Raw genomic sequence first — 20,153 nt, 5'->3', positions numbered from 1 at the left:
TCAGGAGTTTTATATCAGTAGAAAAAGAGGGGTACTTTTCACTTCAGTGTGTCTCGGATTAAACTGAGGCCTGGATGGCTAGATATCAGAGCATATCAGATTGACTTCGTGTTCCGCAGTTTTTTGTTTCTTCTCAAAGGGCCAAGAGGTGTGCCAGACAGATGGCAGGTCCCACTGTTCTTACTCCTCCTTGTGTCTGGGTGCATAATTACATGTAAGAGAACTTGACTTGCATGAGACTTCAGTGAAAGCTTTTGCTCAATGCTTTTAACTGTGTCACCATGACAGCAGGAAGGTAGCTGATGTATTAGATAAAGTTTAAAGAACGGATAGTCTGAGCTTTTTTGTTTTAAGTTGAAGGAAGATCTTTTCAGAGATCTGAAACTGAGAAGTGTTTTTTCCACTACTTAAAAAAAAAAAACAAAAACCTTTTTTTTTTTTTTTCCTTCATTTTCCCTGTATTCTTTTATAAGCTATCACCAGAGAATACAGAATAACCACTAGAGAAGCCATGTGTACTTCTCAGGATGAAGAATAACAATTTTCTTGCAGGGTTCGCCTTTCAAAAGTCTTTCTAGCCATTATTAGTTGAAGAGAATGGAAAAATGCTTATTCTGACATCAATTCTTAAACCAGATAGACTAAAACTTATTATTTTACTACTTCATTAGTTGTTGATTTAAACCAGCACATATCCAGACTTTAGAAACTGTAAAAGATGGCAAGCAGTACATGATAGACTGTGCTGATAACCATATGCTGCATTGTATAGGGCCAGTTTTATTTATTGTTTCAGGGCAATGTTATGCAACTGTTAAATGGGGAGAGGGGTGGGGGGGAAGAGGGATTATCCCTTTCCAGATGCAGGTTAATGATCCCCTGAGTGGTGTTGTAAAAAGCCTAGGCAACACTCAACTATTCTTCACTTGCTTTCTTTTTCTATCTTTAGAAAACTGAATATGGAGTAGCAAATGGTATTTGGAAATTAACACTTCTGTTTCTCTTTCATTTATATTGCAACACAAAACTTGAACCTTAAACCAAAATAGTGTAAGATGATGTTTACCCTGGACAATTGTCCTAACTCTTAATTTTTGCTGGCATAGGTAGGCTGGTGAACCTTTGTATGGACAATGAATGCCAGCCTGTTCTGGTTCTAGTTAGAACAAAATAAGCTAGACCAGCAGGTTTGCTTCTTTCTGTTGCTTTTGCATCGTGTTAAGACTTGTGTTGACTTGGCTATTTTTTTAAATAACAAAAAACCCAAAATCTGCACTTCCAACTATCATGACAAAACACTATCTAGAACTGCATTTTTTAAAAAAGTCTTTTGACTGTTTCATGAACAAACTGAAGAAATACGGTCTTGATGAAGTTAATGTCAGGTGAGTGCAGAACTCTTTGGAAAAACCTGCAGAGAATAGATGTTAGAAGCTTATTTTGAAAATGTTTTCTGAGAAGGACTCTGTGTCAGTTTCTGTATCCATTACTAATGGACATCTTCATTAGCAATCTTCTAGAATGAAGTCTGTTTATTAAATTTGCAAATGAGACTAAACAGAAAAGAATTGTCACTCATAGCAGGATTAAAATTAAGTGTTGTTAACTATACTAAATATTATTAACTACACTATATATTATCAGCTATACAAATACAGGCCAGGGAGTAATTGGTTGTGTCAGTCTTTTAGAAGAGCATTTGGATTCTCTAGCAGGCCACAAGCTGAATAGGATAGTCATGGGATGCTTTTGCAATAAAGGCAAATATCATACTGGAGTGTGTTAATGAGATTGTCCACAAGATATGTAAAGTACTTGTCTGACTTTATTTAGCATTGCTCTTAGCCAAAGTATCACCTTGGTCACTGCATTTAAAAAATAACAACTGCAGTTCAACTGCAAGAAAGAGAAAGAAATTATCAAAAAATCTTCTAATTTTTTCCACAAAAGCCTTGTTTTTCTTAGAAACTGTACCTGTCTAGTCAAAAGAAGAGAAGGTTAAGTAATCTCTTAAAGGATCTTTGAAAATAACAAGTCTCTGCTAGAACTGGAAAGCAGATCCTGTTTGAGTTTAGGAGATTGGATGAATGAATGAATATCTGAAGACTGTTTTGCAGCTTTTTGATGAATACAGTTAGTTGAGCGATTCACTTTCAGGAGAGTGGAATGAAGAAGGAGGTGGCATAAACAGGAGGGAAACCATTTAAAATAGAAAAAAACCTTCATGTTCATTGTTCGTGTTTGTATGACAGTCTTTAATTTTTGCTCCTAAATACTACTTTGTTCTGACAACACCATAGCTGTTTGTTGAACACTAGAGCTAATTAGAGCAGTGATCATATTATAACTGCTGGCTATTTTCAAGTTCTTGGAATCCTCTGATAATGAAGGATATTGCCTCCAGAAGCTGGCTTGGGGCAGAGGGGTGGACACAACAGCAGAGAAACATCTGATTACAGACCTAATTGTGTTTCTCAAAAGGAAAATGTCTCAAAACCCTAGAACTGAGACCGAGTATGAAAAATAAAATGGAAAAATGTATTGTATGCAAGTTTCTCAACTTGAAGTTTATATTTTGTTAAAATATAGATATGATGATAAAACAATATAATACTTCATATTAAGAAACCTAGTGCTCTCATCTACGCTGAATATAGGATTTCCTTAACCTGAAGCTGGGTGCGCATGACAATCGCAAAATATTTTCCAGCCCACAGGAAACACTTCTGCTCTTCTAGGTATGATTAATGTGCTCAAGGACAATTGAGAATTCTCCCTTTCTTGATTTTCTTTGGAGATTGGGGGGTGGGTGGGTTAAACCTGTAGAAGAGTTTACACTTTGGGTGTTTTTCAGGCCAGCAGGTCTGTAAATTGACATTAATAAACTTAGTCCTCAGTGTGTGGGAGGAGGGGAGAAACGTTTTGTGGACAGAAATGATGAGAAGTCTAGACCCTCCTTCAGCTCTGAAGGGAAGTATGTTATTTCTCTGTACCCTCACTGAACTTTATCTTCAGTATTAGGGTTTCGTTAGTATATATTGTAAGGAACATAAGTCAAGCTCACCTCTTCCTCATTATAAAGCAGGAGGAGAGAGATGGACTGTGTCAGTTCTTAGCCTGTAAAACGGGCTACTTGAAACCCTCGAGCATTGATAACAGCTATTGGAAACTCCTTTTTGCATGATAAAAGCTGACCACACCATCTTTAATTTAGTTATTCATTGCTACTTGACAAGAACTACTAACTACTCAGTCTTTGGTTGCTTTTAAATTTCATATGGTGTTTCTTTGGCAATTCCCCTCTCCTTTTTTTTTCAGTGTATATTCTATTGAAACCCTTGGTTTTGATTGCTGTATTTGAAAATGAACCTTCTCTTCTGTTGCTGGAAAGTATTAACAAATGTATATGTATTCATATCAGCTTTTACGGAAACTTCCTGTATGTGTCCAGCCCAGATGGCAGAGCAGGGGGATCAACTTGAACTGGCTCTTTACCATTTGAGTTTTGAAGTATGGAAAACAAGTTTCACTGAAGAAATACCTAAATGACTATTTTTTTAAAAAAACAAAGACATGAACTGGACACTTCACCTGTTTCTCTGCCAGCGAACTTGAACAGTTTAGACCTGAAATGTTCATTTTGCTGTTTGTGTAAACTGTAGCGTTAGCCCAGGTAGCATTTACATTGCACAATTCTACACAAGTATGTTAATTGTAGAGCTAATATTGTATCATCAAAGACTGAACGCTTAAATGTCAGTTAAAAATGGAGCCATGTCAGTTCTCAGAATTATAAAATAGATTTCTTAATTTTATTTTTCTTTGTAGATAATTAAGAGGTGCTCTGTTCATTACTTGAGACAGTTGTTAAATGTAGAGTCTTAGATAACTGCATGCTCAAAACTACAGTGTGATCAATGATGGCTTTTAAAGGCCATGAAGTTAAACATGTGGCTACATCAGTAAGTTATCATAGGCTAAACTACAGAGTGCATTGCCTCTGGTTAGCTACTGCGCAGTGACTGCCCACGTGCTCACTGTTACCTCCCGGAAGGTGTGAGGTCCACTTCTGTGAGGGGAGTACATAGGCAGCTCCTCTGAGGCCTTGGGAGCCAAAAGGGCAAATGCAATGATCCTGTCAGGATCATTGTAACTTCAGAAAGGTGTAAAAGGAAGATAACCCTCAGTGGTCAATAAATGCAGTGTTGCCCAGGATTTTTCATTTGGATAGGTGGATTTGGTGGTTGGGGTTTTTTTGCTTCCTTGTAGTATTGCACAGGTATGCAGAATAGGATCTGAATGTGAAGAATTTTACGCTGTTTTGGGCCTTCCTGTGGCTCTGGCCCCTCTGTCCACCAGTGAAAACCCAGGAATAGAAGATGCTTCTCCTTATGGTTGACTTTGATAGTGTCTTATGTACAGACAAGGAAGGTCAGTTAAGAAGAATATAGAATTATGAGAACTCAATTGACATGATAGGCAGGGGTAGAAGAATGGAAAAAATACTGATTTGCACCAGCACCAAGAAGGAGGAAGAAATGGATTCTCACTGACAAGAATTTACACTACACTTTACAAGTAGGTGGTTCTTCAGTGTAACAGCTCATTAAGTGCTAAGCTGGGCAACATCCCAGCTACTAGTGAGTTAAAAGGTTGATAACATCAATAGTCGAGAAAAAATAATAAATTCTCCAAGGTTGTCAACTTTTTAATGTGTACTGACATACATGTCAGTGGCAGTGCAACATTATTTAAACTACCATTGATTCTGGATGTTTTAAGAGATATAATGAGAAAAAAGACTTAGAATAAAAACAGAGGCTGCAAGATGCTAACAAAATAGTAAAGTAGCTCATAAACAGTGAGGAAAAAGATATTTTTTTCTGAGTTTCATTCCTTAGACTAAATGACACACAGAATTAAATAGTTCTGAATTGATCATATGCTTATAAACAAATAATACAATATAGTGTAAAATATACTTTTATTAGCATACAAGCAATAATTCAAGTGTTTTTTCTAGGGTTCTCTTGTTTACTGACTTTTTTTTAATCTCTTTTCTGCTAAGTTAAATAACTGTCTCCTTCTGCTTTAATCTTGTTATTTTTAGAATTGTTGTCTTTCCAAACATGCAGTCTCTGATGGATGGAGTTGGTATGGTTTCACAGTCTAGATATCTGGGAGTATTGCAGCCTGGACTGCTATTCATGCTTCTGCATGTGATCTTGCTGCATACTGTTAAGATGTGGATTTTATTTCTTTATTCCATCCAGCTTCTCTTTGGTCTGAAAATAGCTTTGGTTACTGAGGAATTGTAACTATAAACTTGTTAATTAGAAATACAATGTTTACTGACTTTTTCTCATATAGCTGTATTTTTCTGCTCTAAGGTTACTGTCTGCAGTTTAGACTTTTTATATTTAGTGCGAGAGTGCTTGAGCAAGTAAAACTTGCCTGTGCTTTGAGTTTTAGACACAGATCAGTTTTGGTCTTGAGGTCCTATAAGCATGTCAGCACAGAAATGTGTCCAGGATAACTTATTTTTTCTCCCTCATGGCAAGAATTAGTAACCTGGACATAATGTGCTGCTGTAATTATATGTTTACTGACTCAAGGTGGCCATTTCCTGTCATCTTGGAGTAAAGCAAAGGGACTTCTGTCTATACCTGTTTGATTGTGTATGTTTCCCTTTGGGAAACTCAACTCCAATTACTCTTTTTTCCTTCATGTCTTATATGGTGGAGAGGCTGAATATATTTGGTGCCTATACTCTCACCAACGCTTAGATAAGGCCTGTGTATTCCAAGTCCTTGTCTCTATTTGTGATTTAAATGCAGCATTGTACCAACATGTCCTTTCCTGAATCTGTGATGTGAAATACTGTGTTACCTTGATCCTGATTTGTATAAGGTGTTATTAAACTACACTTGAATTTATGTTTTCTGGAATGTTTCCTTCAAGCCTCTGCAGCTTTGTTAGAGGAAAATTGAGTGAATTTCAAGAAAGATCATAAAAATGGGTTGTTATGAAAACATCATTCAAACAAGTACTATTTCTGTTAAACTTTCCGTGCAAATACTTGGCTGGCACATCTAATTAAAAATACTGCTTTGTGCAGGGTGAGTCAGGCTTTTTAATTTCACAGCAACAAATTGTTTCCAATTCTAGTTCTATTTTGTGGACAAAATTTAGATGTTCCCGAACATAATGCTTGCTTCTCATACACTAATGCTGACTACTGGTTGAAGTATGGAGGTGCAATTTAACTTTTTTGATTCCTTTAAACTGGTTAACATTTCTGTTCAAGTATGACCAGATTATTTTGTTCTGGTTCCTATTAGCAAAATAATTAAGTATGGAGAAAAAACTAAAAGCTGAAATAAGTCTTCCACAGTAATATAGCTACTGCAGATACGTGTTACTTAAAACCAGAAAACACCCCAGGCAAACTCAATTAAAAACTGGTGTATGTAAATCAGCCCATAGCCTGGATTATGTTTCTTTTCCCCCACTTTATGTGCCTTGCAAGACACAGAGGTTTCAAAAGCCCCTGCATTTATGGGGAGCTAGTTAATAACTCTTTGCACCTTAGTGGAGAAATGTGCTCAGGTGACAGCTGAAGTTTGCCCTCTGGTGATGTTCTGACAGGACTTCTGCTGTCTTGCTCTAAAAGTCTATCCAGATAAAACTATTTTGAATCTCTACTCAGCTGTGACTTATGGCCTAACTTTTGGAAATAAAACACCATTTGACTTCAAGTGTGTCCTTTGGGTGTATCGCATCTTTTGTAAAGTGGATTTACCAAAATTGTAGTAAAACCCAGATTTGTTTAAAAGCTGACAGTGCTTGTGTATCTTAAACTTCTGTCTTGTATCTTTTCTATAGTAATGACCAAAAATAGCATTCTGTTTTTCTGGGGAATTTTTCTTTTTGTCTTCTCAGTGTATGCCGAGAATATTTTCAGAATGGTGGGAAAAGAAAAGCACTTGAGAAAGATGAAAAAAGAGCACTTCTTGCTTCTAAGACCACTCCAGCTTTAAATGTTTCCCAGGCTCCCAAGATTGAAGATCCCTTGCCAAACTTTGGCTTGACAAATCATGAAGCTATAACAGAAGAGTAAGTTTTACTTGTTTTCCAGACTATTTTTTTCCCCCTCTTTGTGTGATAAGACTGACCTGGACGTTTTTTCCCCATAACATATTTGATCAGTCTGATGTAATTTTAATAGTTAAGAAGGGGAATTTTCATGTGACTGTATACATGTTTCAAGAAATATTTATGTTGTAGTATATTTTGGTGCATGCCATAAAAAGAATTACTTGAGAATGACAACTTAGGCATCTTCATTTAAGTGTTAGAGCAATTTCACTTTTGTATGTCATTGGTAGCAATGCGATTTATATGAAACCTTGAGGTGAAATACGGAAGACGTTAATTAAGTTAGAATCTAATGGCTGTTCAACACTGTTGAAAAGTCAATTGCTTATGTAAGTACTAAGTGCTAAATGTAAATATCAGAGTACTTAAAACTTTCTCTTCATAAATAATTGCAGAGAAACTCTTGATTCCAATTATACACTTCAAAAGCAATTTTGAATTATAACCCTTAATTTTAAATGTGCTAGCTTTCTGATGACTGGTTCTGCAGAAGTTGTAGTATCCTTGAGGTATTTTCCTAACAACAGTTTTAATTTTGGTTTTGACCTTCACTCAAGTAAGAATTTTATTTTTGGCATTCAGGATTAGCTTTATTTCAGTTACAGTCCCACCCTCCTTTTTTTCCTAAATAACGTGGGTCATGTTTGTGGCTATTCCGTGTGTGATGGAAAGAATTTAATATTTTGCAAGTATAATAAATAATGAATGCATAAGCATATTATCATAAGTTACACTTGTGACTTCATACTCTTTACAGATCAGTTCATACTGTCTCTTATGGTGTTTGTTTTGTGAAGAGATTTTTCTCATTATTGTAGCATGTCTTCTGTGATCAGCACTTAAGTTAGATCTAGTATTAGGAAAGGAACAAGCATGTTACTAATGTTATTAGCAGATGTGTCTGTCCTGACAACCTGCTATCTTTTGTGGTTTCTCATGTTTCTAAAATAACTCGCAAAAGGCATAAAGATGCCTATGTAGCTGTATAGCTACAGGCAAAATGAAAACATTTCCCCTGTTATTGTCCTATTATGACAGGACAAAACAGATGCTTCCAAAATGACAGTAGTGGCTTCTCATAAGCTGACTTACCCCCAGACCCCTCTTTTTAGTGATCATTTTGCTAAACCAGCCTCAAAATGAATACCTGTTTTTTATGAGAACTGCCAGGCACTTTAGCATAAAGGGCTGATGAGATACAAATACCTTATAACATTTCAAATCTGCTGGCATTTGTTAACACGTAATTTTAGCATTACTATAAATAGAGTTTGTTGGTACTTATTTGTTTAAATCAATAGGTTTGATGATTATACAGTACTTAAAGTTGATTTGTCTTCCACTGGGAGGCCTTGTCATGGTAAAGCATTAGTGCTCTCTTCGCATGCACTCTGTCTTCATACTTTGTACAGTTTAAGATGGCCATTGCAGAGCTAACTTCACATGAGTTTCTTCTTGCTACCAGTAGTCTGTAGCTTTACCTTTTGTTCTGACTAGTGTGTACAGAAAGTAGTTAACAGAGAAGTTTTAATTAAATAATTTTTAAAGTATTTTTTAATATAATGAGTGATGTTGAGTTTTTATCTTCATTCTCAAAACTTTAAAAATACATACATTCATAAAGACATACCTGGCAAAGGCAAGATGCATAATATTTACCTGAGTAAGCACCAAATGATAGTATGGCTTTTAGTAGCTGTACAGACCTTAAAGCAACAAGGCATAGCTATTTGAAGTTACTGCCCAGAGAAATCAAAATTCAATTTCTTCCTCTATGCCTTATAAAAGAAATTACAGTGTTTATCAGAATGAAAATGGATTGTGTATTACACAAAACATACTATCCTCCTGAAATGTTTTTCTACCATGTCTACACTGATCAATTAGTGAAGTCTGAATCTTGGTGAGGTCTTGGTACAATCGATGTGGGGGAACCTCCCCCCACACACACACATTCAAATACTGTGACTCTATTCTGGTCATGTAATGCTACAAATAAGAGTTGTGGGGTTGTCTATAGGTATGGCTAAGCCTGTCATTTTTGGTTTTACTCTGGTAAGTCTAAGGGCAATAATTTTGTTCTTCCCATATATAATCGTGTCTCAAGTAGTATTAAAACCAGGTTGCTTATGTAGGAGCTCTTTCTGAGCTTACCTTTACTGGCAAGCCACTGTAGACAGACTGTACTTTGCTTGGTAAGGAGCAAAGCAGGCTAGCTCCAGAATAAAGAGTTCCTTGGGTAGGAAAAAGATGCTTGGAGATGTGGAGAGAAGTAGGAAGCACTCAGCCAGGTCCTGAAAGTGATGGTAGGAAACATCGTAGGAACCAGAAGTGCAAAGTTTACTGTAACTCAGTCACACAGCTACTTTGAACGCATTTCCAGTTCATGTTGCTCACCTCTTTGCCAGATTAAAATTGGGGAGTCTTACAGAAATAACTGATGCAAACAGTCCTTTTTTTTCACTTTCATCTATATGAAAAGTAATATATTGTCCATGATACTTCCTTCCATCCCAGAATGAGTTCTTATGTATCTAACACTGCAACTGCACCTGTTGTGAAGCTGGGCATCAAAGTGGCTCAGTCCTGCAAGATAAAAGTGGCTGTTATCTGCTGTTATTAGCAGGGGCCTCCAAATTCAGAGTGCAAGGAAAGTAAAAAAACTAAAGAACAATGTTTTTGAATGTAGGATGTATTCAACAGCTGAGTCCTTGATATTAATGATAAGAGTGCAACATTCAAATTCTAATTCTTTTAAGAGGGACAGTGTATCAAGTTAGACTAAGTGCGAGGACAAGGCAAAACCTTTAAATGACAAGATAGCTAACTGCTAGTACTTCTGTACAGGTGCATTGATGTTATCTGATGCTGCATTATATATACTGGTAACTGCCTTAGTCATGAAGAAAATGCCTATGGCTGCAAACTTGAAGATAACAAATGTTTCTCTAGGGATTGGTCAGGGAGATTCTTCCTTTGGAAGATAAGGATGCTTTTGCAGGCAAGGCACAGTCACTGTCCTCAAAAGTTGTCAGGAATCTTTTCTATTTTTAAAATATATATTTAATTTAAAGAAAGAGCAATGATGACTTTATCTTCATAAAGACGTTTCAGATTGGTTTTGCAGTTGATCACAGATGATGTGAGAGCTTTCCAAGAAAAGGCAAATCTCATCTGCCAGCCTCCAGCGTATCTTCTGCTGTGCTGTAAGGGGAGTTTCCACCAGACAGTACAAGAATGTCCTCTCCTTGTTTCTTCAGTCTGCTAATTTCTTTCTGATCTCCCACTTCTCCAGTTATTTTTACTCCAGGAAGTTTTGGAATCTGGTTGAGAAGGTGACAGGCCAGTTATTCAGTGTGGGTTTTTTTTGTTTGGTGGGGTTTTTTTAGTGGGTTGGGGTTTTTTTTGCATGTTTTGGAACGGGTGCAGCATTCTGAAACTAAAGTATTAAAGTGTGCTCAGCAGTCTGTCAACCGCTTCCTATTGATCCAAGCAGTAAGTCATGATTTCACAAGTTAATCCCCTCCCCCCCCCTCTTTTTTTTCTTCTAAATCATTCACCTTTTGTTATTTGGTAGCATAGTTCAGTATTTAGCATTACAGCCATTGGCCTTCTTATCTTTAATTCCACCTTGAACAGTAGTGTCATCACACAGTAGCAGATAAGGAGGTAAATTTTTGGCTTACTAACAGGTTGTCCAGAATTCTTATGGCATAAATCATCATTTTTGAGTACTTCAGAATTACTATGATTGGGACTCTCTTTTTTTGACTATTTCTCATTAAAAAGCTTTTGGGTACTCCAAAAGAGAACTGATTGCATGGCATGGAATAGACTGGGATTTTTTCCCCCAAGTAGTTACTTCGGTTCATTTAGATGTTCAGAATCACTTCCCTACAACTTGAACAGCCAGTTTCTAAGTTTGTGGCTCTGTATGGACTGATCTGACTCTTTAACAGCATCCATTGAAAACAGAATTGGAGTGAACCTCCAGTAGTCATCCATTTTAAAAAAATATTAGCTAACATAAAGCAAATAAAGTATTTTAAAACTTTTGCAGGGAATAACTAAATGCTTTCATTTTTAGAGATTTTTTTGTTTACCTTGGAATACTATTATGTGTTCTCTTGCCTTTATTAAACCAATTATGGCACTTGACTTCAGATGCCCTTTAAAATGGGACTGACAAGTAGGTATGTCGTAGACTGTTGCCAGTTTCTCTTTTTTAACTCTGGTGACTTGTGTGACTTCAACACCAATAAATACCACAAAAAGGTAAGTGGGAAACACTAAGCAATAGAGAACACCTGTCTAGTGGATACACAGGTTCCCATTTCAGTTTCTTACTACAGGTACACAAGTTAATAGTATTACAGCTGCTCTGAACATAACTGTTCTTCTTGAGGACCATCTGCTTTACTGATGGAGTTAGGTATCTCAGCCATTCAAGTAAAGCATTCACTTCTATTAGTCACTACTGTGGTGTTCTATGAGAATATTTTTTGCATTAGTTATCTGAAATTGTAATTCAGAATATAGCTTCAAAAATAATATTTGATAAAACTCAATTCTTGCTGCTTCTTAGATTGCTCCATTCCTTGGGGAAGATCAGATTACTTGATGTTGGTAGCTGCTTTAATCCATTTCTGAAGTTTGAAGAATTTCTGACAGTTGGCATAGATATTGTTCCAGCTGTTGAGGTATGTAATGTGCTGAATTTAATATAAATTTGATTCTCAGATATTTTTAGAATGCTTCAAAATGACTGTAGAAAAAGTATGTTTAATACTTAAGTGTATATCCCAAATATCTGTGCTTTAATAGTAACTGTGGCCCTCCTACTACATCCTTTCCCATGAACAGGCTCTAAACTGTAGTTGTGTTTTGGTTTAAAAATCTGATACTTTTTTCAGGACTTATGTCTTCATAATGCGGTTGTGAACCTTAAAATTGGAAAACTTTTCGTAGCCATCTTTTTAATGGCATTTCAGAGGAGTCCTTGCATCTTAAAAGGTCTAAGTAAAAATGGAGTAGGCTAATGCTCAGGCATGAACCTCTCAGAAGTTGCATTCACTGACAGAAGGAAATGATCAGTGACTGTACTTGGGGAGTTTTAGTAACCAGAAGGGGGCTTTTCTGTTTATTGCTAAAATATTACTGAAATTCCACAATCCTGTGGACAAATTTATCAGCACTTTTGGGGGAAACATTTTCTCTTGGTAGTATGCATTAATTCTACTGTAATTGTATGTTCTTTCTGTCTTTTGCTCTTGACCTAACTTTTGTCAGTCCTAATAGCATTTATCAACTAAGCAAAATGACAAAATGGAATGAAAATGAAAAGATACAGAAAGGAATACTTTTCTAACAGAAAAACCTTTGATCATACACATCTTGACCACTTACAGTTTAAAATCAGTGGCCTAAGGTAACCCTCTTTAGAAGTGGAGAGGTGAGAAGAAGTGTACGGGTACAATAATACGATTAACTTGAAAGTAATGTTCTCTTATTTGCTGCAGTGTGGCTTACATAGTAAATGGATGGTATTTTGTTGTGGGTACCAGGTTTAGTCCAGTAACACCTAATTTATATTTCTGCATATATGCTTAGAGATAAATGAAATATATTCTTGAAAAAAATCTGAGTCTGATAAATTGCTTTTAAAGCAATTCAATGTTAGTTTCATCTAAAACACAAAGAAACTTTGAGTTTCCCATCTTGCCTGATTTGAAGAATAGGCATCAGTTGCCCAAACGTGATTGCCTTCCACCACTTGAAAGGCTGTAGGACTTCTGCATAGGGCTCTTGGGCATGACACAGGATGTAAAGGAGACACGTGCCACTGAAATGACAGCCTATGGAGTCTAAAATGGTAATACTTGGCAAGTAAATTTCTAGCTGAGTTACATAGATCATGGGTGTCTACATCTGGGGTTTAAGTTCCAATTACAGTCAGTGGAGATCTATTAAAGATAGTCCATGAAACCTAAAGGTCTGCTGTTTCAGGGTAAGGTGATTTGTGTTCTGACCTCTTGGGCTGTGTTGACTAGCTCTCCAGTGACTGTAATAGGAGCCTAGGCACCTAAAGTTACATGATCTAAATATAACCATTAATTTTTGGGTATGCATAGTTAATATTTTGCTTTCTAGTCTATCGTGCTGTTTTCATAAGAAAATTACTTTTGTTCTCATGAAAATCAATTTACATGTACAGTGACCAAAACCATTATTGGATGAGTCTCATAAAGGTTACTTCTGTGGAGGTAATGGAGGAATATGAGTAATCTAGGACAGACAACAGGAGAGGGAGTAGTCAGGTATCTGCAAGAACTAACCAGTTCTTCAGGTTCTCTCCCAGTACAAGGTAATGATAAGATAATTAATTACTTGTCAGCTGACATGGTACCATAGCTTGATCATAGGAACTCCCCAGAGTGTTACTGTACAGGCCAACGTGGTTACTGTGAGGCTTGTCTCAGGCTCACCAGCTTCTCTTACTTCAATTTTCTTGGATACTTTGGTGTGTTCAGGGCACCTTGAAACCTAGCTAGCAGGGTTCTTGGAGTGACATGGAGTACAGTTTGTGCACTCAAACACATCTGCTAGAATAAGCTTAGGCCCACCTCCAAAACAACATTAATAAGCCCTGATGTATTCAAGATGACTCTGCTTTGAGCTGCATAAGCACCATAACCTCCTGAATAAATTTATCTTTAGGGCAGCAGTTGCCTGGGCTGATTTAAGATTTCAGAATAACAGCCAGAGGGTTCTTATGGTAGTTAATGTAGCTTTCTGACCTGAAAAATTGATCTGATAACTTAGTGGTAGAAGCTGAAAATAGAAGAACTGGTAAAATCTTCTGATTTAGCAGATCTTTTAGGTAAGATACCAAAATACTTTTTTGAAAACCATTGAAGCATAGAGGCTTCTTAGGAAGTCGGTTTCTGGAATGATGTTGAATAGAGAGTTAAATAATTCCTTCTTTAATAAAAATAGATTAATCCACTTTCTGCATATCGAAATGCTTTAGATATAGACTAAGTAGTTGGAGTAAAATACATCACCTAAGTTGAGGAATAAGAAGGGTGTAATTGTGGGAAAACTAGGAGAGGGACTGAGATGTTAGTTATATAATAAGAGAATTAATGTCTTCAGAATGCTTCAAATCTGTTTCATATAGAGAGAATGTAAACTGTAGAGAGATGAATATGGAAATATGCTTCCATTAAAAATAGGTTTTGTGTTTTGAGGAGGAGGGGAACTGCACCAAGAAAAGACTAGTATTCTCTTTAGCTAGGCATTGTTCACTCATTTTCAGTGTCTGAAAAAACAGGTTTCTTTTTGAAACAGGTTTTTTTTTCTTTTTGAACCGGTTTCTTCTTGACCCAGTGTTTTTGTCAGATATTCCTTCAAATATTCTGCTTATAACACAGATATTCCAGAGTACAATTAGCAGTGGTTATTCCCTTAGAGAAGTTTGTCTGCATAATTAAAAGGCAAAAAAAAAGCCTAAAGGATGGCAAAATTGGAATGAAGGGAGGATCTCCACTTTGGGAAAATCCAAATACAATTTCATACTGCTGTGAAACATGCTGAATGTGCAGCAGATGATGTATTGGAGTAAATATAGTCTGAGACAAAAAAAAAAAAAGAGGTTGGAAGGGTAGTGGAATTAAAAATTAGAATATACAAGTAGGACTGTGTTCTTAAATGTCAGTGGATACACTGAAATATGACTGCTGTTTCAGTGTCAAGGAGGACTTTAACAAGAGTTCAAGACTTGTATATCTAAAGTTTAGTAGCAGTCTCCAGCAGCATTCTTGTCCTAAAACTGCCTTGCAGAGTTCAGATTCCACTCAAAACATACTTTAGTCCTGCAATTGTCTTTAACATTATTTCTACATAACTGTTTTATGAGTATTTTTCCACTACTCAGAAATACTTGCAGTCTAAATTGTTTTTCCAACTGTATATGTATAATGTCTAACTCATGCTTCTAAATAAAGTTGGCATGTTACTCTGAATAATTATTCTTCAAAGCACTTCTTTCTTCTAAAACTTACTAGAGGATATAATGAAATTACTACTGTTAATTTCCTGTTCTAAGTATTACAAGGAAGCAGAATATAGCCCTGCAGGTATAATGGTTGCAATTAGAATTTCTTGATTGTAGCCACATAATGCAAGTCTCTTTCTTGATTTTTGCATATTGGAGGCCAAGATTAAAGGTAATGAAAAAATAAATCACAGATTTTTTTTGAACATTGATTACTTTTTCTAATTTACTGCATACTCTCGGAAGATAATGTGATTTTATATAAACAGAAATAACATTCGCTTCTACTTGGAAACAATTGTGCATATCAGTTGCTTCATGAATACCTTTACAATACTGTTCTAGTGATTTTTGAATATTATTTCATCAAACATGCTATAAATATTTTCGTGGTGTGAAAATGCAGCAGATCTAACTACTTTTCAGATGTGTTCCACAGAATGTTTTGTGTCTGCTTTCACGTTCACTTACCTGTTTTGAGTGTCTGTTGTTCACTGCACATTCTCCAGGCATTAATAACAATTTTTGTTGGTATAACATCAGAACATTATATCTTAATACTTTTTTTATGAAAGAAGTCAGTCCTGGGTTTTGATGAATATAAAGTGTCAAAACTTAAATGTAGTGAATAGCATATTATTACCCTAATTTTTTGAATGCTCTGTGATTAAGGATGTTAAGAACTTACTCTTATGTATATTGTGTTGTGGCATCATTTCCCATCTTCAACAGCTTGAGCGCACAGACGATTAACAGGTGAATTTATAGCCCTTACCTTACTGTGATAACTGCCCAAATGTGTAGTGCTGTGCTTTGCATTTACAGCAGGGTTAAAACATGGACTTGTATCACTGCTGCAAAGCAGTTAGTTACTGTAACTTTCTAACATGTATTGCCTTTCTGTAGCTTCTTTGTTTCTGTAGCAGTAAAGAATGACACTTTTCCAAGTGACCAAACTAAGTTTCCTGGATTCTTTTCAAAGAACTGGTGGAAATACTGAGATATCAAATTTATTTTCTAATTACTGATTTCAGGTTTATAAAAACCTACAAAAGGCTTTCAGTATCTGGAGAAACAAAAGCAATGTAGGCTTATCCTAGTTCTTCTTAAATCATTTGTGACATAGCTGTTTTATTTGGGCTAAGTTTCTTTTTTTCAGTTGTGGGGTGTTTTTTTTTTTAAATTAACAGTTCTCAGCTATCAAATCTCTAGTAAATTACTGCACATCTAAAATTTTTCTTTGCAATTGTGAAAGCTAACAATACGTGTTAAATTGTTATTTTAGATTGTTTGATTTAATAGCAAGAGGAATGTTCAGCGGGCTTTACATTTCCTCAAGGGAACACAGAGGTTATCATTGATTGTCTGTGGGTTTGGATTATATCTGCTCTTTAAACTAACCTTCATGTTTGTTTGGTTTTCTGTTTTTCTTATTCCACCAGAGCGTATACAAATGTGACTTCTTAAATCTTCAGATTCAGCAACCTCTCCAGCTGGCACAAGATGCTATAGATGCCTTTCTTAAGCAACTGAAAAATCCCATTGATTCTCTACCTGGAGAACTGTTCCATGTCGTCGTTTTCTCACTACTCCTTTCTTATTTTCCATCACCCTATCAACGATGGATATGCTGCAAGAAGGCACATGAACTTCTCGTATTAAATGGCTTATTGCTTGTAATAACTCCTGATTCATCTCATCAGAATCGCCGGGCTATGATGATGAAAAGCTGGAAAATTGCCATAGAGTCCTTGGGTTTTAAACGCTTCAAGTATTCCAAGTTTTCTCACATGCACCTGATGGCATTTAGGAAAACTTCCCTGCAAACAACAAGTGACTTAGTTAGCAGGAACTACCCAGGAATGTTGTATATCCCACAGGATTTCAACAGTATAGAGGATGAGGAGTATTCCAACACTTCCTGCTATGTTCGATCAGATACAGAAGATGAACAGCTAGCTTACGGTTTTATGGAGCTACCTGATGCTCCTTATGACTCAGACTCTGGAGAAAGCCAGTCTAGTTCAATTCCTTTCTATGAGCTAGAAGATCCTATATTGCTTCTAAGTTAATGTAGTTGTTGAAATGCCCTTTCAGTCAAACCTTTTGCTTAACTAATTTTGCTATACTAACATGGGCTCAACACAAAAATGGTTTGCATAAAGAAAATGCAAAGGTTTACAGAGTTTGCTATTTTTTTCTACTTTTGAATTTTAAAATTTATTCTTGTATGAAAGTGAAAAAATACAAGTTTTATGCAAATGACTCATGTCATAGCATAAATTGCTGTTACTTTCTTTAGATTTGTATCACTAATTTTTTTCCAGAAAGGTACCATTCTTTTCTTTAGTGCTGTGAAGTGTGAATTCTATTTAATTTGCTAAATGTTGTTTCAATATTTTAACTCAATGTGGTTGAGCTTAAGGCACTGGAGTTGGTGGGCTTCTGAGAAGTATATGTAGGAAGAAATATTTTGCACTTTAATTAAATGTGCAGATAGGTTAAGACACTTGGTTACACATGTCCCTTCTTAATTGTGGAACAAAATTTTTTTTCCAAAACTTGTTTCACTCTGGTTAAGCCTAGGCTGGAGGAACTATAATGCTTGCACATTTGATTTTATGTTAATTGTAGCCCTCTTGAGATAACACCAAATTGAGGTAACACCAAAACACTGGAATATATTCATCCATAGTTATACATACTATGTAATTTCATCACATAAATAGTAGTTAGACATGAGATTTCTGAAGAGGTTATCCTCCCCCAGAGGAGTATGGTACGTCTAGATAATTATGTTTCACTTCAAAGCTGGAACATGGTTTTGCAATTTCATCAGCACTAACATATATCAGTATTTCCGCAGTTATGGTGTTCTGTATTCTTTTCAAACTGTGTTTTTTTGGGGGGGACAGACACATGGCACACATGACAGGGTGGGTTTTGTCATGTTTTAAAGTAAATTATTTATGCATTTTAGAAACAAACAACTTTAATTGTCCTTATTTGTACATCTCCCACGTTATATGGTAACTACAGACCAATTCTGTAAAAAGGGACGCAATTATACAAGTTTTTCAAGGATAAACATATTTGCACAAAAGTTGTGTATTCAGAACACACAAGTGAAGTTAACATACACTATTTGTTTGCTTATTTGGACCCAAACATCTTCAGTTTAGTTAAATAAAAACTCCATAGCTCTCTGAAAATCGGTCTGCACTGTAAGGAGATGGAACAGAAGTGCTTTACATCTACTAAGTTTTTTAACTTGTGTAATACATTTGTGAGTTTTTGCAGGAAAAAAACTATTCAGTGGTGAAAATGGAGGATTCAGTATTAGTTTAGCTTAGATTTCCCTCCATTTAAAAATAATGGCCAGAATTTTCAGATTTGAGTGTTAGGCTGTTAAATCTATATGTAAGTGCCTAATAATAAATTATTTGAACAAGGTGCCACATCATGGTTTTAAGACTGACTTCAGCAACATGGCAGAAAATACTAATATATATTTTCACAGGTGGTTGTGATTAAATATACCTTACACCATATTAACCTTCCTGGTTGTATTTATAACAGAGAAGTTACCAGATGAACTGAAGTTGTAGTATGGATGCTACAAAAAGGAAACTTACTCCTTCCATTGAAGTTTTGCACTGAAAGTGTCACAGTTTGACCTACCTGGTTTTCTTTTATACTGTTTACTACAAAGAGTCATCCCGCATTGGTCCAGCTTACACCCAAACATCATCTGGACTGAAATGGTTTATTCTTTAACATAAACTTTTTGTGTCTCTTCTTAAATTTAAAGCATTCCCTAATACCTGATTCAAATTCATTATTCAGTCTGAATGATATAGTTATATACAAACCAAACAATTGTGATGTGTAAACAAAAATTTAGACATACAAGTATCATGGTTAAATTTTACATTTTTTTTTAACAGAGATTACTTCCCTAATGAAATCACAGTGGCTTCAAAATTGGCTAAAAGTATTTGCATCTAATGCTTTACCAATTCACTTTCACTAAAATGTTTGTCATTCAAAGCCTTTCTTCTTCCCAGTTAACCACTGACTCCAGCAGTGCTCACGTTAAAGCTAAAATATTGGTGCTACAAATGCAGCTGTTCATGGAAATTTAATCTGTGCATACTTCAAAGTGTACCTAACATTTTAACTGATACTCCTTTTAAAAAAAAAAAGTTATATACCAGCTAACATATATGTTGGTATTGGTTAATGTAAATTGGTTTGTGATTAATACAAAAAAGCAATTCAGATCAAGATTCATCCCCCCAAAATAGGTTAAAATAATGATGTTTAAAACATGCCTTTTTGGCAGGTTGGTGACACCACTGTAGTTGTGGTTTAGGGACCTGAGATTCATAACAGCTTGGTTTTCTTGTTGCCTTTTTTTTTTTTTTTTTAACAAGGGACAGTAGGTTGTGGTGTAGGAGGAAAATGGAATTTACACAAATACTTATACCTCCCTGAACAATAAAGTGGTGATATCAGGAGTTGTTGGATATTTGGCTTTGGTGCAAGAAGAATTTTCTAGGTTATGAAATATTTGAAAATTATGACTGTGCAAGAGATCTCTTGTTCTTAAGGTGCTGGAGAGAAAAAGGAAAAAAAAAAAATGTGTATTTGCATTTCTGTTGTCTTTATGTCACTACTTTTTGTGAACAAAGCACATTTATTAAAAAAGAACCTGAAAACCTTTTTAAAAATTGTTTCTTTGGGGTGGAGATGTTCTTTTTTTGTTATTGTACAGTTGGTTTATGCTGAAATCCAGTGAAACTGATGCATAGTTATTTTCCCTTATTGTCAAACAAAATAGTTGGATTGGGTTTATTTTACAAACAGCTGAATTATAGTAAAGATACGAAATTTGGTACTTCAATTCCAGCTTCCGTATTTCAGTTGGGGCCTTTGA

At 35.7% G+C, this 20,153-nt stretch overlaps 1 protein-coding gene across 1 annotated transcript in view; it reads left to right on the top strand.

The window, feature by feature from the left end:
- SAMTOR (S-adenosylmethionine sensor upstream of mTORC1) overlaps positions 1-19,947 on the top strand; it is a 34,993-nt gene extending 15,046 nt beyond the window's left edge. Inside the window, 3 exon segments of the mRNA XM_074827532.1 lie at positions 6,943-7,116; positions 11,744-11,858; positions 16,657-19,947. Coding sequence (XP_074683633.1) covers positions 6,943-7,116; positions 11,744-11,858; positions 16,657-17,286 — 919 coding nt within the window. The 3' untranslated portion in view covers positions 17,287-19,947.
- Positions 19,948-20,153: the final 206 nt, after the last annotated feature.

This window comes from Strix aluco, chromosome 5 (assembly GCF_031877795.1).
Source record: "Strix aluco isolate bStrAlu1 chromosome 5, bStrAlu1.hap1, whole genome shotgun sequence".
Classification (NCBI taxonomy): Eukaryota; Metazoa; Chordata; class Aves; order Strigiformes; family Strigidae; genus Strix; species Strix aluco.
The sequence above is the reverse complement of the archived record's forward strand: the minus strand, read 5'-3'. Positions and strand labels throughout refer to the sequence as shown.